The sequence below is a fragment of the Condylura cristata genome, unplaced genomic scaffold, assembly GCF_000260355.1.
Source record: "Condylura cristata isolate star-nosed mole 26May11 unplaced genomic scaffold, ConCri1.0 scaffold00004, whole genome shotgun sequence".
Classification (NCBI taxonomy): domain Eukaryota; kingdom Metazoa; phylum Chordata; class Mammalia; order Eulipotyphla; family Talpidae; genus Condylura; species Condylura cristata.
The window spans coordinates 3,246,738-3,271,819 of record NW_004567105.1 but is presented as its reverse complement, the minus strand read 5'-3'; the positions used below and the strand labels follow the sequence as shown (position 1 = coordinate 3,271,819).

Below are 25,082 nucleotides of genomic sequence, written 5' to 3'. Positions count from 1 at the left end.
GCCTCGGCACCCAACAGCTGCAGCCCGAGGCGCCCGGCTCCTGGCGTCCTTCTGGAAGAGACACTGGGAGCCCGGGCCGAGACACCTCACTGCCACCCCCGCACGGAGGTGCTTCCCAGCCGGACTTCGCGTTCCTGAGTCTCTGGGGTGGTCCGTAAGCGCCGGCCGACCGTCTGCTTCCACGTCTGCTCCCTCGCGGGTGCCAGCTCTCCCTGCCCCCACCCCAGCGCTCCTACCGGGACAGAACCCAGTTGAAAACCTGTGAACACCCGCAGGGAATCGAAACCGAGGAGAGAAAACGGTGCACATAACCGAAACAAGAAAACCCTGGAAGTGGCGGGCCGTGGAGTTGCAGACGGGAGTGGGGGTGCTGGGCGACTCGGGACTGGCACGTCAAGAAACGGGGAGGACAGGAAACAACGCAGGATAACGGTGATGGAGTGGGGGCAGCTTCACTCAGAAGTAATGGTTAAGAAACAGCTGATGTGGGGCCTCCCCAGCCACTCCAGCTCCAGTTCGATCCCCACCAGGGAGTGACCCATATGGCGGGCAGACCTCTCCTGTCTCCCATCTGCTGCCGCAGCAGTGTGCTTCAATCTGTCTGCCCTGCTCCCCACTCTGTCTCTGGTGACTCCTCTCACCCCACCCCCCACCTCTGCCTGTACCCAGCTCTTCTATGCAATAAATAAATATAAAAATTAATTAATGAAAAACAGTTTAGGAGCTCTCTTATCAAACTTCAAGAGAAATAATATCATGGGGATCCTAGAAGGAGGAGAAAAAGAAGGCATGGAAAACCTACTTAAAGAAATAATCACAGAAGTCATCTCACTCTGGGAAATGAATCAGAAGTTGTGATCCAAGAGGCCCAAAGAGTTCCAAACAAAATAGCACCAGAGAGACAGACAGACACCAAGACAGGCTACAAAGCTGTCAGGCCCAACAATAGGACAGGAAGCCCCAGCGCACTGCCAGCAGGTTTTTTCAAGCGAAACAGTACAAGCACAAAGGGACTGTGAGAGATACTTAAAGTACTTAAAGAAGATTAACAGTCAAGATAGAATGAAGAATGGGAGCTTCAGTGGAGAGAAATACTGAAAGAATTTATCAGCACCAAGCCACAAATGAAATAAATCCCTAAAGGGGCTATTATAAAGCAACAGAACTATGACTATTGAGGCAAAAGATGTCACTTAGATGGGCCAGAAGAACAGTGACATTGTGGCCCATCAGAACCCACCTGAGGCCAGACAGCCAGCAGGCCACACAAACTGTCCATCACATACTCACCTCAGTAGAACCGTCAAACCTAAAATAATAGAAATAGGGCCTTCCCACTGGCACAAGGGATTAAGTCAGCACTATGAAGCTAGCTATGGGCAGCCACTGCAGCATGAGTTCCATCCCTGGCCAGGGAGGTGACCCACTGCTCCCATCAGCAGTGTATTTCAGTCAGTGAGTCTGCTCTGCTCCCATTCTGCCTCTGGTGAGTCCTCTGACCTCCCCTACAATTTCCCTCCCCCCACACCTCTGGCCTACACCTCAGCTCTTGTATGCATAAATAAATAAATCTTCTTTAAAACAAAAAAAAATAGAAGTGGTACATAAGACAATGGAAATGGAACCTAAACAAAAGATAATAGGACACCCTCAAAAAAAAAAAAGACAAGCTACAGAAAACACAAAAAATAAAATGGCAATAAACTCTTATATTTAAATAATTATCTTAAACATAAGTGACTTGAGTTTATCAGTCAAGAAATGCTGTGACTGAGTGGATTTCAACACAAAGCCCAGCCTCTGGTTATTTACAAGAGAACCTACCTTCCAACAAAGACCAGCATAGACTTGGAATTAAGAGTTGGAGACAAACAAGCCAATACAATCCCCACTGGAAAGTCAGAAACAGCTATACTTAAACATCTGATAAAACAGACTTGTCAATTACAAAAGGTAAAAAGAAAATAAGACATTCTCTTATGATTAAGGAGCTGATACAACAAGAAGAAATAACACTTATAAATGTATATGCGCCAAATGATGGAGCACTGAGAATACCAGACGGTTAATAACAAAACAAGAGAGGTCCTCCTTGTAGTCTCTCAGTACTGGGGCCCTTCAGCCCTCACTTACACCAATGTACAGATCAACAAGTCTCAGTGTAAATAAGGAAACAACAGCTTTAAATGAGGAGCTAGACCAAATACTATATATACTCCTATTCCTGTTAGTGAAAATGTGAACTAGTGAAACCATTATGGAAAGCCATCTGGATTTACCTGAAAAAAAAAACTAAAAATAGAAATACTGTACAACCTGGCAGTCCCACTCTTGGGCATAAAGCCACAAAATATGAAACCATCAACAACCAAAAAAACCCCATATGCTGTACAATATCCACAGCAGCATTATTTACAATAACTAGGACATGGGAGCAGCTTAGATCTCCTTTGCGGATGAATGGATCAAAAATGTACATCCAAGGCCCTCCTTGGTGGCGCAGCGGGTTAAAGCACTGCACTGAGAAGCTAAAGCCACTTCCGCATGAGTTCGATTCCCGCCTGCCCCGGAGGAGACCACATGGCGTGGCAGACCTCTCCTGACCCGCTCGCTGCTCCCCTCAGCAGTGTACTTCGTCCATCTGCCTGTTCTGCTCCCCACTCTGTCTCTGGTGAAGCCTCTCACCGCCCCTGAGCCTCTGGCCTGTACCCCAGTTCTGTATGTACAAATAAATAAATCTAAAAAAAAAAAAATGTACATCCATATCATGGAGTATCACAAAGCCACAAGAAGGGATGGAATTCAGCCACTTTCAACAAAATGGAGGGTAATTTGAAAAAAAAAAAAATCCCATGTAGCAAAGCAAATCAAAATGAACACAAACTCTGGACATTCATGTGACAATTCAACAACGTAAAACGCTTAATATTATTGAGGCAACAATGTCCAAGGTCCCTGATGGGGGAGGGCTAGTGGGCGGAGAAAAGAGACATTTCCTACTAATAAGAAAAAGAATTGCAGCTAGCCCACCTGGAGTGAACTTGTTTGGTCTCTCTTAAGGAGTTATTGAGCAAATACAAAGCCCAGCTTAACCAGTTGCAGTAACTTGCACTGATTTGTATGACAATTAGAAAAAATATTTTATTTCCCTGCTAAATCCGAGTTTTAGAAAACACTTAAATATTCCTTGAAAGACTGGGAAAGAAAGGATGCCTTATTCTTTTCGTCAGATGACACCTTCTGTAAGAGTCCACGTAATTGTGAGTATTAGTTAATAATAAAAACGAGAGGCGATAGGTCAGTTTACCTATCTGTACTTGCCATTTAACTCTAGTAATAGTGTTTGGAAATTAAATTATACCTACCAAAATCATAATCCAGAAAAAAGATGCAACTGCACAACTGAAAAATGTACTAGGAGATTAAATTATACATTAAAAAAATTTCTGAATCACTTATTTCATAGATAATTATTTTCAGAATACAAATCTTAGGAAAGTTTTTTTTTTTTAAAGATTTTATTTATTAATGCATACAGAGTGGGTTGCAGGCCAGAGGTACAGGGGCTGTGAGAGGATTCACCAGAGACAGAGTGGGAAACAGAATAGGCAGATCTACTGAAATAAACTGCTGAGGGGAGCAGCAGGGAGACAGGAGAGAGCTGCTGTGCCATATGAGTCAGATCCCTGGCTGGGGATTGCACTCACAGTGAAGCCACTGCGGCTAGCTTTGCAGTGCTGCGCTTTAACCCGTCCGTTGTGCCACTAGGGATGGCCTGAAAGCAGAAGGTTTTATAAGATCCAGTCTCCCTTTTTCTTTTTCTTTTTTTTAAAGATGTATTTATTTATAAATATAGAATTGGGGTACAGACCAGAGATGCGGGGGCAGTGAGAGGATTCACCAGAGACAGAGTGGGGAACAGAATAGGCAGATCGAAGAAGTACATTGCTGAAGGGAGTATGTGCAGGCTGGTCAGGAGAGGTCTGCCATGCCATGTGGGTCACCTCTGGGGCTGGGGATCAAACTCACACGGAAGTGGCTGCTGCTAGCCAGTGCTGGGCTTTAACTCACTGCACCACCAGGAAGGACCCAAGTTGGTTTTTTTTTTTCTTAAGCGTTTTATTTTGTGTAGTCTACCATCAGGCTTGCACCTTTTTTTTTGTTTGTTTGTTTGTTTCTATGAAACTAAGCTATGTACATGTTGAAATAAACATATTAAGGACTACCAAGTTAATTATCTGTAAACTCAATTATTATTACACAACAATTAGCTCTGGGTATCAGAAGAATAGTTGACTTTTTAATATATTCTCAGATTGTTTTTAGGAGAACGGATGTAAGTTTTATTTTCAAGTTCACTGGCATTTTGGAAATGCCACAAGACGTTCAGTAGATGCTAGTTTTTATGCTCATGTAATTTTTGTTGCTGGAAATTTTAGTATGGCTATAAACATTTGTACTCCGTTTTTAGGAAACACTCAATGGCTAAGAAATTTTCTAATTTGTATTGGAGTTACTTAAAGAAATTAGCTGAAAATGCCTTTTCCCCCCAAGTGTCTCAAAACCATAACAAGTAAATTTTGAATTCTGTTTTATGAGGTTTTCGTTGCATGCCTGTGCCATAGGTTAATTGCAGTAACAGTAACTTTAGGAATCACTAAGTGTTTCCTAATTGAAAATGCTCTTAGCTCCAGGCTGAGCTGGTGATTTTAAACAGCAATGAACAGGTAGATAATGCAGCTCTGAGAAGATCGCAGTTAATGTAATAAAAACTCTTACTTACTTGCTGCTCTTTTACTTATAGACAAGTAATATTCCTTTATGAAAAAAATACTTGAAAAGTGTATTCGGTGCCTGGAAATTGTTACTTCAAGTGTTTTGTGGAGATAGTATTGTTATCTGTGTTTGTAAAATGTTTTGAACTAAGTATAAGGGGAAAAAAATGCACGTGTAGCTACATGAATTGCCAGTGGTGTCAAGAAGAGAAACCGGTGGTTTTTTAATTTTCGTTTTGGCCCCAATTTTATGCTCACTGGATAATACAGACCCAGCTCGACTCTAAGCATTCTGCCTGATTTCTCCTGGTGGGAATCTGTGAAGTTTGCTCCAAGTAGAGAGGGAGAGTGTTCTTTATTTAATATGTGTGTGTGTGTGTGTGTGTGTGTGTGTAGTTATAACACAAAAATTGGGGGGCTGTAGCCAGAGGTGCAGGTGGTGAGAGGATTCACCAGAGACGGAGTGGGGAGCAGAACATGTGGATTGACAGAAATATGCTGCTGTAGCAGCCGGTAGGATAGAAGAGATCTGTTGCACCCTGGGGGTCACTTCCTGGCCAGTATCAAATTCTGCTGCAGTGGCTGTGGACAGCTTCAAGCTACGCTTTAACCCATTGTGCCACCAGGGAAACCCCTAGATCCTCAGTTCAAGGACAGCAACTATTCTTGGCAAACCCACTGTCTAACAAGTGCCCTGCACACAGAAAGTGAATGGAGGAAGATGTCAGTAACAGCCCCCACCCCTGACTATGAAGAACCCCTGTTCTGCACACTCACTCTGAAAGTCCGAGGTGGGTTTATTAAAATCATAAGCCCAGGTCCTCCCTGGTGGCGCAGCGGGTTAAAGCACTACACTTGGAAGCTAAAGCCACTTGCGCATGAGTTCGATCCCCGCCTGCCCCGGAGGTGACCACATGGCAGGCAGACCTCTTCTGACCCGCCCGCTGCTCCCCTCGGCAGTGTACTTCGTCCATCCATCTGCCTGTTCTGCTCCCGGCTCTGTCTCTGTTGAATCTTATTGCCCTCCGCATCTCTGGCTTGTACCCCAGTTCTGTATGAATAAATAAATAAATAAATTTTAAAAAATCATAAGCCCAATTGGTGTCTTCCTGGTGGTACAGGGGTTAAGTCTTAGTGCTAACAAGCTATTGGCCCCACACCCCAACTGTGGTGAGAAGATTCATCAGAGACATAGTGGGGAGCACAGCAGGTGAATCTACTGAGATAACCTGCTGAGGGGACCAGTGGGGAGAGGTGTGCTTCACCTTGTGGGTCAGCTCCCTGGCCTGATGGAGAACTCAGGCCATCAGAGTGGGCTGTTGCACCCTGGGGGTCACTCCCTGGCCAGTATCACGGAGACTTAACCCTAGGCCACCAGGGAGGCCCTAGTGTTCTCATTTTTAAATGTAGTAAAATTCCAAATGCTAACATTCTAAATTCTACTAGAATCCAAAGATTGTTGAATTCTTGGATTCTAGTTGCACTGGAGATTTCCATGTAGTTTTGGCAACTGTTTCCACATTCTCACTTCATTGGGGGTAAGAATCCTGGAAAGCCTTAGCTCACATATTTGCATTCTTTCTGTCTGCCTTCCTAGTCACCATTGTTTAATAGCGCTGAAGTTGGTAAGAATTAGAAAAGCCTTTGCCTGTCTTAGGTTCTCAACATGGTAAATTCCTCCTCATTCTTTGAGTCAGTTCAAAATCTCACCTCCCCGTGTGAAATCCTTTCCGGCTCTCCTAGCATTTAGTCCTTTACATTTCTGTTGTATACCTACTTATACTTTCATCATGGCATGTAACGTGTTATATGTGGTAGTACATGCTTCTGTCACTTGAGGTGTTAATAATCCTCGGCTCCCCCAGCCTGGCCTAGCACAGTATATAATTTATTGGAGGTGCTCAAGAAGTGGCTCTTGCTTCATGAATGACGAGTCTAGAGTTTGTGGGCTTATTTCTGAAAGAGCTGATTCCCTCTACAGTGAAAGCCACACACTGCTTCCTAACTGCATCTGCATAACTAACAACCAGTTAGTTAACTAAATTCACTTTTACCATTAAAATACCACCCCACCTTGTCCAAGCCTCTCTCACCTTCCAACTTGGCTCTCTGCTTCTCCTCTTCATGGTCTTCTCCATATGGAAACCTGGGTGAGCTTTTGAAAGCATAAATCTGAACCTATCTCTCCTACAATGGCTGTAAGGCCATGGGTCTTTGGGCTGTTTACTTTCAGAGGCTTTTTTCCTTTGTTTATCAGAAACATACTGAAAGGTACTACACCCCAAATTAAATAGTAATTTAATTTTGCTATCACATGTTAATAAATTTGCTTCTGAAAATCTTTGGCTACTAGTCGCTATTTTAACTTATAATTACTTAAGATTTGTTAACTGTTCATCATATTTAAGGATTTTTGTAAAGGGGAATTATTTTCAAATGTAATAAAAACTTTATAATAAATTGTAAGTTAACAGTGAATAAAATTTCTGAGTGGTTATGTTGTTACAGCGTAGCCCAGAGTGAACTTGGGCTGCCTGTCTGTGGGCTTAAAATGTAATTTTCTGCAGACACACACAAAAAGGGTACTGGGTTTATTTTTAAAAAGGGGGAAGGAAAAGGAAACAACCCAGGGGAATATCTTATATTCCAGTGTGCCATCACCATAGTCCAGTGCATTTTCCTTCCCCCACTGTTTTTGATCCCATTCCCCACTCCACCCCCATAAAATGTCTCTGGTATATGGCTGTTCATCATTATCATTACTTTCTCGCCTGTTCCATTATACTCCTGCTATGAGATAAACCATCGGTCTTTTTCCTTTTATTTCTGGCTTATTTCACTAAGCATGATCTTTTCCATAACTGGAATATCTTACCAGCTCTGCTAACTTGCAGCTCTAGTCACAAAACTAAACTGCTAGCCCCCAGCCACACGGTCTGAGAGCCATTGCTCCAGAGAGATAACTGTTACCTCTCCAGAGCGACAGTTGGAAAACCCGCTCTCCATTTATCCCCCAAAGTCCCAGAATGCCTGCTTAGCTCTGCCCTTGGGTTCTCGGAGTTGGGTTGGTGCTGCTGGGAGTTGTAGTTTTCCAATCACTGGAGTAGAGGGTGGAATCCAGAAAGCTGGAGTAGGGGGTGGAGTCCACAAAACTCTGCAGAATTTCTTTAGGACATCCTTTCCCTTAACAGTATCTGAGGACATTAAATCATTTGTTTTTATAGTCATTTTCTTTCACCACTTTGGGCTGGTAAATATGTTTTTTCAAGTCCTAGATATTTTCCCAGGTCCCTGAAAGACTTGTAGACTCAAGGTATTAAATGGAGAGTGATTGATGGTAAAGTATTGTTGCTCACTCTTCTGCTGTAAATTCTTTATGCTGTTCTTAAAATAAATCCTCACTGGCTTCTCTGGCCTTCTCAGATCTGTCTCAAATCTTGTACCACACTCAGTTCATCATCTTGTTCTCTGGCCCCTCCAGCAGTTGGCTCTTGAGCCAGCTTAAGGGCCATTCCTGAGAAAAGCCCGCCTTCGCCAGTTTACCTACAGTGGGCTTCCCTTAGCTATTCCACAGCTCATCATACCTTGAGCCCTTCCCAGTGACTTCCCCTCCCAGTGTTGGCTCCCTGCAGACAAGACCTATCCTGGTTGCTGCTCTGTTCCAGGCACACAGCTCAGTTGGAGACCTAGAAAGCACTTAGTACACTAGCTGGACACAGGAGGTCACCATCCTCGCTCTACGGGTATAAAGTCTGCATGGCCGTAATGAATCATTTTTTAGAACATCAGCATCCTATTGATATCGGCTAATATTTAAAATTTTGTGTCTGTCTTCACAAATGAAGATCAGTCTTGCTTAACTTTTGCAACTTCTTAGTCCAGATGCATGTCAGGAATATATTAGTCTCAGAAGAGAGTAGAAAGCATCCCCTTTTATCACCATGGAAATTTATCTGGTCAACAAACATTTGGGAAAATTTACCCAGCAAACTGTTTGGGCCTGATGTCATTGTAGAGGCTAGTTCTTTGAGTGTCTTAACAGATTTCTGCTGTGGCTTTTGTACTTATCATTTTCATAACTTATTTTGAGTTGCTTTTGATCTTTTTTACTGTCCTTGATTATCCACTTTAATCTTTAAGTTTATTGACAGAAAGTACAGCTTTTAAACTCTCCAAATCTGTAGTTACACTGTCCTCCTTTTTCTCCCTAATGTTCTTTCATGACCTCTTTTTTTTTTATTTTTATTTTGCAAGTAAGATTTCTCAAAGGTTTAATCTACTTTAAAAAGAAGACTTATTTATTTATGCATATAGTATTGGGGTACAGACCAGAGGTGCAGAGACAGAATGGGGAGCACACTGATGAGTGCAGTTTCCACTGCTGAGGGGAGCAGCGGGCGGCTCAGGAGAGGTTCGCTGCACCATAAGGGGCACCTCCCTGACCAGGTATCAAACTCATGCTGAAGTGGCTGCAGCCAACTTCACTGTGCTGTGCTTTATAAACCATTGTGCCACCAGGGAGGGCCCAAGGCTTATCTACTTAAAAAAATGTTTGTTTTTTTTAAGATTTTATTTTTGTGTAGAAGAGCTGGGATGTAGGGCAGAGGTGGGGGTGGGTGGGTGAGCAGATTCACCAGAGTCAGGAGCAGGACAGGCAGATCCACTGAAATCCTCTCCGGGGACAGGAGAGTGTGCTGCGCCCTGGGGCCCCTCCCTGGCAGAGAGGGATGGACTCAGGCTGTCCTGATAGGTCATTGTGCTGTAGTGCTGACACGTAACCCCCAAGCCGCCAGGTTCATCTGCTTTAGCTACTTTCTCCATCATAAACCAGTTTTTGGTTCTCTGGATCTTGTCATTCTGTTTGTACTGCTGCTTTGTATTCTTTTATTTTTATTAATTTGGAGAGACTCGTTACTTGTTTTCTGGATTTTTTTGAGTAAAATGTTCTGCTTATTATTTTCCAGTTGTGTTTCCTACTTAAGATATTTTAGTAGCGTTATATTATGTCCAGAGGTCTCTGAAAGAAAACACTGCTTTGAATGTATAAGTTCTGGTATGTTTAAAAAATAAACCAGATTTTTATTATTTTGTATCCTCACCTCGTAATAATACAGTTTGAAAACACAGTGAATACGAGGAAAGTATTGTATGTGTATCAGAGCCGAGAACATCTGGACATGGAAAATAGTGTATTTATTGAACTTGTATCTTCTAGATGAACAATCAGACTACCATTGTTTTAAGTTCAGTGGTAACTCACAGAAAAAGTGAAGTTGTGAGTGCCTGGAGTTGAGGGAAAAATACCAGTTACATTATTTAGAAACAGCCTTGTTTTAAAATGTGTTTGTCCCACCCTTCTGGGCAGCTCGTTGTTTACCGCTTACAGGGTGACTTGTGCACAAGCACTGCTCTGGGGACAGGACTTAGCCAAATCCAGTTAATCCAGAGAACGTGTCCGGCCCGGGTTACAGCGAGCGCTGCAGGCGTCCACGCAGCAGCCACGTGAGCATGTCCCCGTAAGCTTTCCGTAGCTCGTGTGGACGGTATTGGAAGAGCAAAAATAGACGAAATGTTCAGAATTTCCATCCTAGGAGTTTCCTGCTTTTGCCCACATATCAGTTGTCAGGCTGCCTGGCTCTCGTCCCCTCCGGCTGTGTGTGCCGAGACAGTGGACCAAGTGGGCCCTAAACCTCCAAGCTGCCGATTGTCCAGGCCTGGGCCTCTGTCTGCTCCCAGACAGCTTCTTTCCTGGTCTCCTTCCTGGGGAAGAAGCAAAGGAGGGAGACAGTGTGGAGACCAGGAGCCAGAACACACTTTGTCACTCAGCCTGTACGGTTCTTTTCAGGGAGCGCCGGGATTCCAGAGTCCATCCGTTCTCTGATGGCTGATCTCTGCCTACCCTGGTCAGCTCAGTTCATCTGGGACAGTCACACCAGAGCCCCGTCTTTTCTGGCTCACTGAGACAGACACAGTCTGATGGGCACAGAGCACTTCTGCCCGCTCTCTCCCAGGCTACAGCCGGAGGCGAGGTGTGGAAACACAGGCCCTTCCAGTCTTACTCTGGGTGACAGGTTTCCTCCGGTTCAGCCCACGGGCTCTGAATGGAGATCAGGTAATTTGTTCACTTATTCACCTGCTAAGGCAGGGCTTGGTGTGAGGCCTCCACTCAGCAGTGAAGGCAGATGAAGTGTGGGTCCTCTCACGTCCTGGAGCAGGCCCGGGTCAGCAAGTCTCCCCCATAATAAATTGCAGTTATGACCACTGCAATGAAGAAGTAGTCAAGGCTGTCACAGGAGTTTCAACAGGAAGGCCTGGTCTAGACCGGGAGGGCCACAGGAAGCTCCCGGAGTAATGAGATGGCAAGAAGATGAACAGAACTGCTAGAAGAAAGAGGCCAGGTGCAGACTTTCGAACTGAAATGAACCAAAGATTCTATCTAGTGATTTCCAGTATTTTTTTTTTTCTACAAATGAGAAAGCCTGGGTCAAAAGGGGAGCCCAGAGGTTAGCTTAACTCATGTCACACAACCTGTTCGCCACAGAGCTGGAGCCAGACTCAGTGTGCACTTGGTCCATGGGTGGCAGTAAAGAGGCGTAGAGTGAGAAGATGGGACACAGGCATGGGGCTTTTAGTTTAGTGCCACTCTAAGTGGGCAGCAGTCTCTTCCTCCGTGGGGGAGGGGACTAAGCAGACTCGGATCTGCCGCCTTCTAAGGAGCTCAGTTTGCTGTGCTCTAGCACAGTTTGTATTTGGGAGAAGAGGTGCAAACCCACAGGTGCCGAGAGTGTGGCGTGCAGTTGGGAAGCCTGTCCTTGCAGCTGTCCGCTGTGTGGCTGGGGATCAACCACTCACCCTCTCTGAATCGCCACTCACTGCTGAATTCAGCCTGCGCTTCCTTTCGCATTTTCTTCGCATCTTAGGGGTTTGTTAGAGCATGATTGTGCCCTATATTTCCCCTTAATTTTTGAGGACTGAAGCCTCTTGTTTGGCTAAAGCCTGTTTAACCCCTCGTGAAGAGCATTTGCGGCCTGCGCCCAAGCAGCCAGAGGAGAGCTGTAGCCCCAGCCAGGCTCCAGGATCTGCAAGAGTCGTTAGCAACTGAGCATATTTCTATAAACCAATAAAGTTTTTTATATTTTGTTCATCTGTTACCCTTATGCTGTTGCCACTTTCACATTCAGTGTGTGTAGGCGGAGAGTATGAGATAACAGCATTTCACAAACGAAAGTGAGTGGAAAAGGGCCGCTTTCCCTTTAAGGCAGTTCATTTCCCCAGCTCCCGCCCCTTTCCTGATTGACAAACCTACCCGAAGTCACATGATCCGCCTCTATTTGAAGGTCACAAAAAGCAGCTTCCTTTAGAGACAGAGGGGGAGAGAGAGAGCTAGAGGGAGAGTGAGTGAGAGAGTTAGTTCAAGCCAAAATGGCCGACAGAGTCTCTGCTGGTTTCTGAATATTTAAAATACAAAAAACAGATAGACAAAAAGAAATCATTTTTTGGACCTTTTTTCATTTCCATTTCTACCTTGTATGCCTCAATTTGCTGGATTTAAGCACTGCTGCACTTTATGAGGTTGGTAAATATTTTCAATTTTTTAAAACCAATTGATTTATATGGATCTTGTCTAACCGTTTTCACTAGTGGTGTTGCAAATCGACATTTGTCTAGCATGGAGACTGGCTTCAGACATTTCGTGGGGCTGTGTAAATCAGACCCATGATGTCTTGGCTCGGCATTTTAGAAATGGAAAACGCCTTGGTAAAATATTGAGGTTTTGAAGTGATTTAATTGCATTTTTAATTTCTGTGCAGATTTTCATCCTGGTTTCTAGCTTGCAAATACATCAAGCTGCGAGTAATTGGAAATTTGATATTTAGAAAGAGGTTAAAAAAAAAACAACACAGACCTCTCCCTACCCCCGTAAATCTGCTGCAAAAATTTGCATAAATATAAATGGGTTTGCATTCTTTCGGCGGCGAAGGCCCACAAAGGGTCTCCGAGAGCAACACCGCCACCGGCAAACCTTTTTTTTTTTTTTTAAGGTGGGTCATTCTTCCTAGAGAGATGTAAAACCTAAAATGAGACCTAATTACAGACTAAACGTCAGGCTGGGGGCGAGCGAACACCGGGAGGTTTGGGGCTTGTAGACTCCCCGGCTCGGGGAGCTCGGGCGCCTGGGGTCGCCGTCTGCGCCCTGCGCGCGCTCGGCCGCGCCGGGGCTCGCCGAGTTTATCGAGGTGGTGGTTGGAGCCGGCGGTAGGAGTCGTGCGAACAGGGTGTTGCAGAGGACTAAACAACTCTTCGCCCCGTTTAGGAGTTGCTCCTGTGGCAGTCGCTTCCTGTCGGTCGGCCTCCATTTCTCACGGAATGCGATTTGCGTTTAATTTTATACTGGGCTTTTCGGCACAGATTCCGCGTTTGTGCGTGGGTGCCGGTTGGGCCGAGTGTCCATTGCAAAGTGATCATGTAGGGCCACGTAAATAGGCAGCCGTGCGTGGGGGGGCTAGTTACCCCGAAACCGTGCAGCGTCCTGAAGTTAAATTCCATCACTCCTGATGCAGGGTGGGAAGCCTGGGAGCGGGGAGGGAAGAAAGCGGAAAACTTGCTTTCTCAGAGCCGCCTCCCCCTGGCATTGTGCGAGTGTGATGTAATGCCTCTCCGTGCGGTGGGCTGAAAGGGCTGTAGTTTGTGATGTGGCGGGTAAATTGCCCCCACCCCTGGGTAAATTACCCCACCCCCCTCAGCACGGTCTGGCTCTGAGAGGCCTGGTTTCTTTTCTCCTTTTTTCCTCCTAATTTGTATCCTCCTGATTTGTGCTGGAGCATATTGGCATAAGAAAGGGACTGTTCTAAATCTGTTACAAAGTATAGTTTAGAAAAGGCATTTAAAATATGCAAATAGGGTCGAATTGTCATATCCAGTCATTAGATATGTAGACGTGGATTAAAGCTAATTAAGCATAAAAGGAATAATTTTGATCAGAAGGGAAGCAGTGTTTTGTTGTTTCCTTTTTAATTAATCTAATTACAAGATGCTTGCTGGGCCTGAAAGTGTTAAAAAAATGGAAAAAATGCTGGACAGTTTTTGAAAATTTGACAGTCGGGAAGAGGGTGTGGAGTGCTTTCAAAAGCTTTATTCACTGTAAAACGGATTGGCCTCTTGTGCTGAAAATGGCCTGTTTCTTTGGGCCAATTGTGTGTAGATGAAGGGACTTTCACGCTAATTTAACAAAAAGACTTTCCATTTGAATACATAAAGATAATCGAAGTTCTCTTTCTCTAAAGAGTAAGTATTTTATTATTTTTCTAAAATTAATGTTGTTTTTAGCAGTGGGACTAAGGAGAGACGTGATGGTTCAGATTCAGTGTGAATTTTTTGGTGACAGAAGTTCAGCTCTTGGGCAAGGAGGGGACACATTCCATTAAAGAGATAATCTGGAACAAATTTGTCTCCAATTTTTTTTTTTTAACAGCTGAATGTCAGGGAAGAGACATAGGCATGACCATAGTGATGGGGATGTTGCTTTGTGGTGGACCTAGGGAAATTAGAGCTCTCATTTTTTGTTGTTGTTTTTCTGAAAATGAAAGCGCTTATTTGGAGTTTTCTTGTCGGATGATTCATTGTACTCCCCTTTCCTAAGTTGGCCTTGCAGAAGAAGAGTGAGAACAAGCCACGGCTTTCCATGTTTTGCCATCCGCTCGTTTTGTGGACTGTGTAAATATGTGAATAGCAGGTTAATTCAGTTTGCAGAGTGGAGGAACCAGGAGCAGGGAGCCTGCTCTCTTAGGCAGAAGGGCGAATGCTGTGGTGCTGAGCAGTAACAGAATGCCATCTGATACTCAGAAATGTTTTTATAAATATTCTTTTCTCCTAGACAGGTTGAAAAGTGAGATAAATAAGACCTGGTTGCACGTATGTTAAGCGTTATGGCTTTGGTGAATTTCGGAAGCTCAGCTGCCATTTTGGATGTAAGTTCCTGCAGAGCCAGCCTGCGGCTCGGAGACGCGGCAGTGCAGAGAGCCCACACACAGCACGAGTCAGGTGTGCAGAGGGGTAGCGTTTAACGTGTGCCTGCGTGCAAGTTTTCTTTCTGGTGGTATGTGAAATGAGGCTTTAAAGACTTCAGAGATGTAGTCAGTGTTACAGAGAGCCAATCCTGGAGTTAATAGAATTTGCAGGTTGTGGTTTTACTTTTAAAAAACGAGACGCCGTATGCAGAGGAAGTTTCTTATTGGAGAGAATACATAAGCCCCTTACTAAAGCATCCCTCCGCCCCACCCATCCCTGTTTGCCTGTTCTGGGTCTCTGTGATATTACAGTACTGTCATTCCCAGAGCCAAGCTGTCCCGAAGAAGCATCACACATTCTTTGTTAAGGTTTTACTGAAATATCACAGAAATCAACAGGGGTATCTGCCAGAGGTGGTCTTATGCTTAGAGTGTTTTTCAGCCCTTCTGTTTGCCAGAAAGGAAGCATTCACATCTTTGATAATATGCTATAACTCCAGTCTGCTCTTCAGCTTGGAATGGCTCTTTGATATTCTCTATGGCCATTAAGACAGTCCTTTAAAAATAAACTGGTAAAAATTGATTAGCAGAGACTTGTAAGACTTGCCATCCCTTCAGCCCCCCAGGAGACACTGAAAGTGATAACAGGAGGAGCCAGCAGCTTCTGCGGAGCAGGCCACGGGTGATAACAGGCCTGCAGGGCGGGCCCAGCTGGCCAGTGACTTGAGTGTTGGGAGAAATTCAATTCTTACAACTCTGTAATCAGTGACCTTCTGCAGTTGAGACTGGACGAGGCCCTGAGGCAACCCAGGTGAATGCACTTTGTCCCCCCCACAAAGAGGACTGGTGGCCCCCTGGGGTACAGCCCTCCGGACCAGCACGTGTGGGGTCTCAGAGGCTGCGGCTACGCAGCAGGCCTGGGCATCTGCACTGGGCGAGTTCTTATTTCAAGCAGCCCAATAATTGTACCTCACTATTTTTTCGTCATCATTTGGACGGGGCTTCTGACCACAGACTGGGCAGCGGGCAGCAGATGGCGATTGTTCCCTGGCGCATTGTTCACGGATTTACACTAACCCGACTCCCTCACCTGCTTTTTGTGATCAAGGCTTGTAGTGGGGTGGGGTGGGGTGAAAAGAATCTACTAGGCCTGAAAAGGGATTTACCCCGTGATGTCACGTCCTAAGTAAGATGCTCTTCCTTCCTTCCGTCGAGTATTCATTCTGTGGCCATGGGTCGTGCGCTGGCGAGTGTCAGGCGTTGGGAGTTCCGAACAGCCCCTTGGCGGAGGTATTTGCCCTCTGTGGGACTATCTAACCTGATTTGGGTTCTAACTAGGATAATCCTCACCTGTTGTCCTCTGCTGCTAATTGGGGAATCAGTGGCAAATTTTGCTTCTGGTAGAGACATCCACTTAAGGTTTGACAAGATCATTGCTCTATCCATTTTCTTGAGCTCGACAGAAGTGTCTCACAATTATCTTCGGAATTTTGTCTGAGACCCTTGCAAGTGAAGTCGTTTCCCTGGTTCCATGATGCATCCATTTTACTTTTTTTTAATACCCTTAATGGTTTCACCATCTGAACTTCTATCACTGGTGTCTGTCTGGTGGCCCCTCCCTACCTTCAGAGAGAGACACTTGGCTCACCGCTCAGCCCACAGCCTCTCCAACAGGGGTTAGCAGGAGGAGACAGGAGCCGGCTAGGAATGGACTCGCGTCCGTGTCCGACAGTGGAAGGTCCATGCGCAGCCAGGGAGGCCGTTTCCTTGTCAGTACAATGGGTTAGTGTTGGGAAGGCACAGGAAATGCTCTCTTCGAGGCGGCACCTGGCTGCGCTGCCTTGGGCTTCCTTCCCCTTTTGCGGTATCTCTTTGTTAAAGGAACCAGAGGGGTTTTGCGACCCCACCCCCACCCCAGACAGCTCCCTTCCCGCGCCAGACTCTGGGGTCGTGGGCTGTGTGGCCATGCTCCACCCGGGCCCCCACGCTGCAGGAGCAGTGCCGGCCTTTGCTCTTAGTGACGGCCCCACATTCCTATGGTCTGATGTGGTCTTTTCATGTATCCCAGTTTCCTTCAGGCTCCACTTCAGCGATGTGTCCACATTTGCTTGGCTGCTTTTCATATATTCTGTGTTTTGCATCAAAAGGTTCTCAGCAGTTTGAAGTGAAGTGGTCGTAGAGTTTACTAGGCAAAGGAGAACATGAAATACTGCATTTCCCCCTTCATTTTGATTATTCTGAGTTGATTTATGCACATTTGATTTAGTTAACCAAACTAATAGTTTTGAGTCAAAAGATAGCAGAAATAAAAATCCAGGTCAATTGCCACTTTATACAATACAGTTGAATTAACACAAATGACATAGAAATTGGTTTCATTCATTGACCTTACGACATTTTGTTTTGTTTTTCTTTAAATGAGAAAGCTAGCATCAGTTCACTAATTCATCCAGCGAATAATTACGGAGTACCTGTAATGTGCCCGAGAGCACTAGCTGGGGGCACCGTGGAGACTCCCGTGATCAGAAAGCCCTGAAGGCACCGACAGTGGCCTGCACTCAGGATGTCGTGGGATTACAATGGGGCACCCCTCTTCAGACAGGGGCACCAGCTGGCCCAGGGCCCAGAAGCCAGAAAGGGAGGACACTGGCTCTCCAGAGACTCGCCTGGAGAGTCCTTAGACACGGCTGCAGGGGGGTGTCAGGGAGCTGAGAGGTGCACGGGGCTGGTGCAGTGGTCTGTGAGCATGTTTGGAAACTTGTTTTTTTGAGGACAGCTCAAGGGTTTTAGGCAGGGATGTCACTGTTCATATTGGATTTTTGGAAGATGACTCTAGTTGCGCTAAGACCGGTGACATCGCAGTAATCCCAAGTAGTGGGGGCCCAAACTCAGCAGAGTTAGAAGAAGTGGGTAAACTCAGAGACATTCAGAAGGAAGATTTCACAGCCCCTCAGCACTGCATGGGAGAATGGGAGCTGCTTTCAAGGCTCTGGCTGGGGCTCCAGGTGGGAAGGCCGCCTCGTCTCAGATCCCTTCATCTATTCAGACGAGGCCAGAGGTGCCGCTGGGCCTTCTCAGGAGTCCGAGGAAGGAGGAAGACCAATTTGGCCAGATTGGTCCACGCGGGCTTCATGAGGACCAGTGGTGGGTCAGAACTCTTCTGAGTAGGCTGAGGGCTGGGCCTTCTGGATGGGGCGTGAGCCCTGTGCCCCAGGGCTTGACTGGAGCTTGGGGGTGAGTCAGGGTGCCCAGTGTGGATTGCCCCAGTAGCCAGAGGGGACCTGTCCAAATAGCCACGTGATCAGGCAGGTATTTTGACAAGACTAATGGCAGTTGGCGAGGAAGACTTGAGGGGCTGAGGCTGGCCAAGGAGAGAACGTAGAGGCCAGTGAAGGCAGATGGGACTGTTAGAAAAGCACTTGCTGTGAGAACAGCAGTGGGACTTGAAGAGGGGCCTGGGACACCAGCTCTCTAAGTGAATTTGAGGAACTTTGACAGAAGTTAAAATGAGGAGTTCCGTGGCAGATAGACTGAGCGTATGAATCGGTGGAACTTGCAGATGGAATTGTTTAGCGGGCAGCCGGCAGTGTGTAGCTGAAGCTTGAGAACGAGGTCAGAAGCAGAGATAAAGAGTTGGAAGCCGTCCACAGAGACGTGATAGCCAAAGCTGAGAGAGTGGGTGAGGTCACTGGAAGTGTGGAGAATGGGAAGGAGAACTGAGACCCGGGTGTCAGGGAAAAGACGAGAAAGAGGACAGGGGAGGGGAAGGATGAGAAGAAAGGTGTTTGTGTGGGGCAGTTGGTGGCAGCCACTGAAGAGGTCGGGAGACTTCTCAGGTGTGGGCAGCGCCTGCCGCCGTGGGAGCGGGGCGAGTGGGGCGAGGTCGCGGCGGACAGGCGGTGGTGGGGGCTTGGGAACCAGGGCAGCAGGTTCCCCGCACCAGCCAGCAAAGGAGAAGGCCGGCCGTGTGCCTTAGTTCCGCTTCCCTAGAGTCACACTGACAACGTAAAAAGAGGCGGGTGAAATGGATTTTAGTATTTTTACTTAACCCAATATGTGCAAAATATTATGAGCTCAACATGCAATTTTAAAATATTAATGAGAAATTCTTTTTTCCCCATGCTACGTCCTCAAAATCTGGTGTGTATTTTACACTTACAACACGTTTCAGTGTGAATATGAAATTTTCGCTGGAAATGCCTGGTCTATATTTAGCTTTCATAAAATTTGCAGTTGAAAAAGGAGGTTCACATAGTCACGTTTTCCCAAACATACATGAGTTTTCCAGTAATGGAAATAAATATCATTTCAAAAATTTAAGTCAGCTGAACTGAAACACAGCGAAAGTTGTGCTTCTCAGCTGCGCTGGCCTCACAGACACCCCGGGGCCGTGCGCAGCTGCCTGGGCCCCCCAACTGTGGGCACCTTGAGGTGCCATACCACACGGCACTCCCTACTCCCCTCCACCGGGCAGGTCACAGGACTCGCACTGCTGAGAACACATGTTGGCTTATGCTAATGGAATTTTTAGAATTGGAAAAGTCACATCCCTAATTTTGCATATAAGGAGCTGAACTTTTTATGAAAGTGCACAGATTCCAGAATTTAAAATAGGAATTTAGAACCGTTTTCTTCACACGACTGCAGGATGTAAACTCCAGCCCACTTTTTGATCTCTGTGGGCTCTGGAGTCGGTGAGATGGGGGCTCCAGTTGGGGAGGGAGGAAATTGGGGCTCTGGTGCCCTTGGAAGCCTCAGGCCCAGCCTCCCGGGGAGGTGAGGTGAAGTGAGGTGAGGGTGAGGTGTGTGAGGGGGAGTGGCAGAGGGCTGGTTATTCTGTGCTTGCATCTCTTGGGCAACATGCAGACAGATTGTCCTTCAACCATCACACTCTGTTTCTTGCCATCCTGGACCAGAGTAACTGATACTTACCAAATATGGGGGTTTTAAAAAAGCAGATTCAAAGATTTTTATCAAATTGTCTCTTGGATTTTGATTGCTCTGGGTTCCTCACTAGACCTAGGCACGGACCAGCCAAGACGCAGACAGTCTCCAGTTGCACTCACGACAGCACTGGTTTGCTGGGAGCTGTCGCTGGCTGTTGCTGTGCAGCCTCATTTCAGCGGGCGGGCGCTGAGGAGCTGTTTCTCTTTTCGCTCTCTCTTTTTTTTTTTAAGATGTATTTATTTATGCATTCAGAACTGGGGTACAGGCCACAGGTGTGGGGCAGTAAGAGGATTAGAGGCTTCACCAGAGTGGGGAGCAGAACAGGCTGACTAACAAAGTACACTGCTGAGGGGAGCAGCGGCGAGACAGGAGATGTCTGGCCACTGTGGGTCACCTCTTTGGCTGGGGATGGAACTTGAGCTGCGGCTGCTGTGGCTGCAGACAGCTTCATAGTGCTGCGTTCTAACCCCTGCGCCACCCGGGGAGGGCAGGAGCTGTTTGTGAGGGCTCTGGGAGAGTTGAGGTGTCAGCCAATCCGTGACATCCTGTTTCTTATTCAAAATTGACATGGGAATGAATACCATACCTTTTTATTTTCCTGTAAAATACATTTGGGTTTCTGTTTCCGCTTTTGTAAAAATCAGGCCATGCGGCAGTGGGCTAACTCATGTTCTTTAATGCCTTCATAAGGCCAGAGCCAGCAGAAGATCTTCGTCCTCCCAAGAGCCCAGAGCTGAGGGGTGGTCTCGTGCCTCTCGCTGCCCCTTTGCTTGCAGAAAATAATTGTTTTTCTGTTTATGTCAGGACGTATTTACCAACTGAAGGTAGGTAATTGGGTAACTTAGAACAGTGACTTTCAGACTTTCTTGGATCTACAGCAAGAAATACAGTTTGCGTTGAGGCCTATACATAGGTGGATGTTTACTCTGAAGCAACAGCATTTACTTTGTGGTACTCTGTGTAATGTATGCTGATACATTCTATTCAAGTTCATTTTGCAAAATAAAACAAGACCAAAACCTTAAAAAATGATTGTGACCCACTAAATTGATCTAGTGGTTCGCTGAGGATGGTGTCCCTGAGGTTGGTGTCCCTGAGGTTTGATGGCGTTTTCAGGAACTGCCCGTGAGTTGCCACACCACAATACACTCTCTAGTGGGGCTCACACCAACCAAATTTACGTCCTGTCACAAAAATGTTAACTTTTTAGTTTGTTGCAGGTGATGACTTTTTTAAAGATTTAATTTATTTATGCACACAAGAACTGGGGTGTAGGCCAGAGATGGGGGACAGTGAGAAGATTCACCAGAGACAGAGTGGGGAGCAGAACAGGTGAACTATTGAAACACTGCTGAGGGGAACAGCGGGCAGGTCAGGAGAGGTCTGCTGCGCCCTGTGGGTCCCTCCCTGGCTGTAGCAGTGATAGTGCTAAGGACACAGGGGGGGCCCTAAGTCCCCCATATTTTAGAGAAACAGAAGAACAGAATGCTGTAGTCACCAAGGTGATGTTTTTTCCCCTAGAAAGCACTGAGGGAGGGGCACCCCACCACCAATTTCGTGGGTTTCTTGAAAACACATCTCCACTGTCAGCATGTTCTGTTTTCAGACTCACTTGAATGCATTTAATTAGTTCAACATTTCTCACTGATTGTCGGGATACTAATAGGTTTGCCTGCAAAAAATAAGAAGTTTCCTCTTCCGGTTAAGGATCAAGCTGAATTTAAACCAGTTTTCGCTTATTACAGGATTTAGTGTCTTGAAGATGCTGATAAGCACTGGGGATCCTGAGCAATGCGTCTGGGTAAAATCTGAAAGTACCCAATTTTTGGTTTTTAGGTGCAGTTTGGGGGAGATGCTTGGTTAGTTTTCCATTTCATCTTTTCCTGTCTAACACTTGTCAAGGAAGCTGGATTTAGCTGTTTCTGAAGTCCCTCCTGACACCTTAGTACGAAGGTTGCCAGACTTGGGGCTGAGGGAATACAGCAGCTTGGCATATCCAATCTGAGTTACCGGTTTCACTTTGCCAAGTAAAGACTAAAAAAAGTCTAAACCACAACGTTTATTATCAGGATTTCAAAGAAAGGACATTTTATAAAAAAAAGATGGACCGCGCCCATCAGCAGCAGGCACTGGTCAGTTGGAGGTAGCTTGATGGCCCCACACTGACACAGAGCACAGGGCCTGCTTTGGGAACCGGCTCCTAATTATAGACCACCTCCCACTTGCACGACAATTAACTCTCTGCTTGCCGGCTTTATTAGCCTCACTCATGGGAATAAACCTCCCTTCAAGATCTGGGTCTCCCTTCATTCTTCCTTACTGCCTCCAGTGATGATGGCTTCCTTGCCTAACACTTTGTAAAATAGTTTGTTCCCTCAGAACATACTGGGGCCGACTCCCATTCTACTTTAGTGTGAGAGCAAAGGAAAACAAGCCAGTTCTCTTAAGTGCTGAGCAGTGGTGGAGTCTAGAATAAAGCAAAACTATAGCAGAGTTTATCCTGTTTAATAAGGTCTCATGATTATGCAAAAGTGACACTGTTAGTCACAAAGCCAAGTGCTACTGCTTGGGGACATTTCTTGCCAGCCTGTTGGCTCTTTTGAATGATGGTCCTGGTGGCCTTTGTCATTTTATGTACATTTAAATTTTTATATCCACGGTCCCAACTCTCACATTTTGAGTGACAAAACCTGATAAATCTGGCAGGGAGGGCCCCATTAAACGCCCCTCTTCCTTGCAGCCAGAGAAGGCTGCTCAGATGCACTTTATGCCTTTATTCCAGGGGCGTTGCTAAGGTTGCCGCTGGGCCCCAGCCAGGGCTGTGCCTCTTCACTGGAGAGACTGACTGGGGGGGGGTCTGCAGTAGAGTGGGGGAGCAGATGTGCTGGGGGACCTGAACCTCAGCAGGATACACTCCAGGTCCTAGGGGGAATTCATTTATCACAGAAGTGATACATTTGTGTATCACGCTGTGTAGTGCTGAGAAGACAAAGATAAAAAAGACCTGACTTTTATCTTTGAAACTCAACCAGTGATGTAAACCTTCCGTGAGGCTGCTTGTAATAAAGACGGAGGAGGAGGCTGAAGGGCTGAGCTATCATTGGGGAGAGAGGCCTAGGGCCGGGGAGGTCTCCACCAAAGAGAGAACCTTTGAACTGGGCCTTAAAGGGGGACTGGGAGCCGCCTGGTAAGGAGATGCTGGGCACTCCAGGGTGCTGTGTCCTGGTAGAGATCTCAGTTCCGGAGTCAGGGCCACGCTGGGCTGGAGCTGGGCATGTAGTCGGGGCTGGTGTTGTGTGTGCTTCGGCTTCCTCACTGGTGGGGGAAGGTGGTAGTAACGTGCCCACCTCAAAGAGTGGTCTTGAGGATTAAATGGGAGTTCATCTGAAATGTTCGCATATTGCTTGGAATCAGTGTTAGCTATTGTTTTCATTATTTTTATTGTTAGCATTTCAGGCAGAGGAAGTTGTGTAACAAAGGCCAGCAGTTGGGGGGGCGGGGCTGGGAAGTGCTGCCATGTTGGTGGGACACGAGTGTGGGCTGGGCCGGAAAGCAGGCTGGGGTTTGCCTTGTGGAGAGCAGTGTGAGGAATCAGTGATCTCCCTGCTGGCGCGGGGTGGGGGAGGGGCCGTTGAAGCAAGAGGGCAGAGGGAGGAGGCAGGTTGAGGTAGTGGCTGCAGGACCAAGGAGAGGCCACCTGAAGTGGACCGCACAGGCTGTGATGGGACACGGTGGGGCAGAGTTCCCTGAGTTTGGATGGGCATTCTGTGGGTAGAGTGGGGTAATGAGGAGAGCGGGAGAGGGTGGCGCTGAGGGGCTGTGGTTTTGCTTTGGGCATGTTTTAGATGTTTGCTGGACACTTGCTGGAGTTTGGCAGGTGCAAATGAGAGCCTGGCGCGATGGCTCCACACCGAGATGGTCATTCTGGCGGCCTAGTGACTGCCCCCCATGGGTGACTAGGGCACTGGGGTGAAAACAGGAAAAGGTTGGCGCAAGGGCAGACAGGAAGGTGCTCAGGGAAGTAAAGGATACTCAGCAGGGCTGGCACCCGGGGCCAGCTGGGCTGAGCCCTGAACACAGGCAGTTTTCAGCCTGTTGTTAGGGTTCATCCTGCTGGTCGCTTTCACCTGGGCAGTCTTTGGAGATATTTGGGTTTCTTTCTGCCCCAACAGTGCAGCTTCAGAAGGGGAATGAGCTCTGCTCACCGCTGTACCCCAGCACCTGACACACCCACACGCCGTGAGCAAATGAAGCAAGGGTCGCTTGAGACAACTCAAGAAATATTTGAGTTCCTGATGTGTTTCCGGAGCTATGCTAGTCTCTGGGGCTAAAGCAGTGAGCAGGGAGCCTGCCTCCGCCAGCCTAGAAGGAAGGCGAGGCCGGAGCTGCAGTGAAAGTGCAGGGTGGGCTGGACACGCTGGTTCTGGCCACCCAGGAGCCGGCCCAGCACGCGCTGGGCACTCCCACAGTTAGTTGACATGCGCCTGAGAGCGTCCACAGGAGAATGGAGGTGTGGGGGTGGGTCTGCTGCACAGGCCACCACTTAGCTCTGGAGGGGGCCGGCAGACTTGGAAGTGAGGGAAGCCATTTGCGGGGTGCTCTGGTGGGAGTAGTCAGTGAAGTCTGAGTTGGGGGGAGGGGCAGAAAGAAAGGCAAGACATTCAGGACAGGCCCCCTGCACAGAGGGGAGAGAGCCCAGCAGCCGGGAGGGCCCAGCGTGGCCCCTCATCCTTCCAGTGCCAGCAGCGCCAGCTAGTTAGCGTAAGCACGCAGCCGGGTGGGGCCCACCAGTGACTTCGGGAGCCAGGGACTTCAGGGAATGCTCGTGGCCGCTTGAGAGAGCCCAGGCTGGGCTGGGGATACAAATGAAAAATAGTTTTTAAAAACTAGAGTCAGGCTTCTGATCTGAAGGAGCAGGGGAGACCTGTCCAGAGAGTTGTGTGCTAGAAGGGACTTCCTGTGTGAGCAGTGCTGCCGTCTGCACACTTTAACCTTCGGGAAGACCAACCTGAGGAGCCCCTCTGGGAGTGCGGGCTGAGCTGCTTGCTGGAGGCCTCACAGGTAGACGTGCTCCATGGCCGCCCTTGGCTGCTGAGCTGGGGTGCTTGAGCACCGGGCTCCCTAGCCTTAGGGAAGAAACTGAAAACAAGTGTCTCTTAGGTTCGCTTTGTGATGATCCCTGATGTTGCCAGGCCACCCTTCTTTCCAGGGGAAGGATTAGGGGCTGTGACCTGTCCCCTCTCCACTTAAAAATAAGTATATTTTAGGTAAGAATCTATAGAGCGATGGTTTTCCCCACCACTTTGCCAGACCTGAATGACCTGTCATAGAATCCAGAGTATTTCATGAGTAG

At 47.0% G+C, this 25,082-nt stretch overlaps 1 protein-coding gene across 7 annotated transcripts in view; it reads left to right on the top strand.

The window, feature by feature from the left end:
• Nucleotides 1-25,082, top strand: part of TNRC6B (trinucleotide repeat containing 6B) — a 180,068-nt gene that overhangs the window by 70,255 nt on the left and 84,731 nt on the right. Inside the window, exon 1 of one of the 7 annotated variants that reach the window (XM_012720490.1) lies at nucleotides 12,160-12,347. The exons of the other annotated variants lie outside the window; for them this stretch is intronic. Coding sequence (XP_012575944.1) covers nucleotides 12,343-12,347 — 5 coding nt within the window. The 5' untranslated portion in view covers nucleotides 12,160-12,342. Of the gene's footprint in view, nucleotides 1-12,159; nucleotides 12,348-25,082 lie in introns of those variants that run through there. 7 annotated transcript variants of the gene reach the window in all.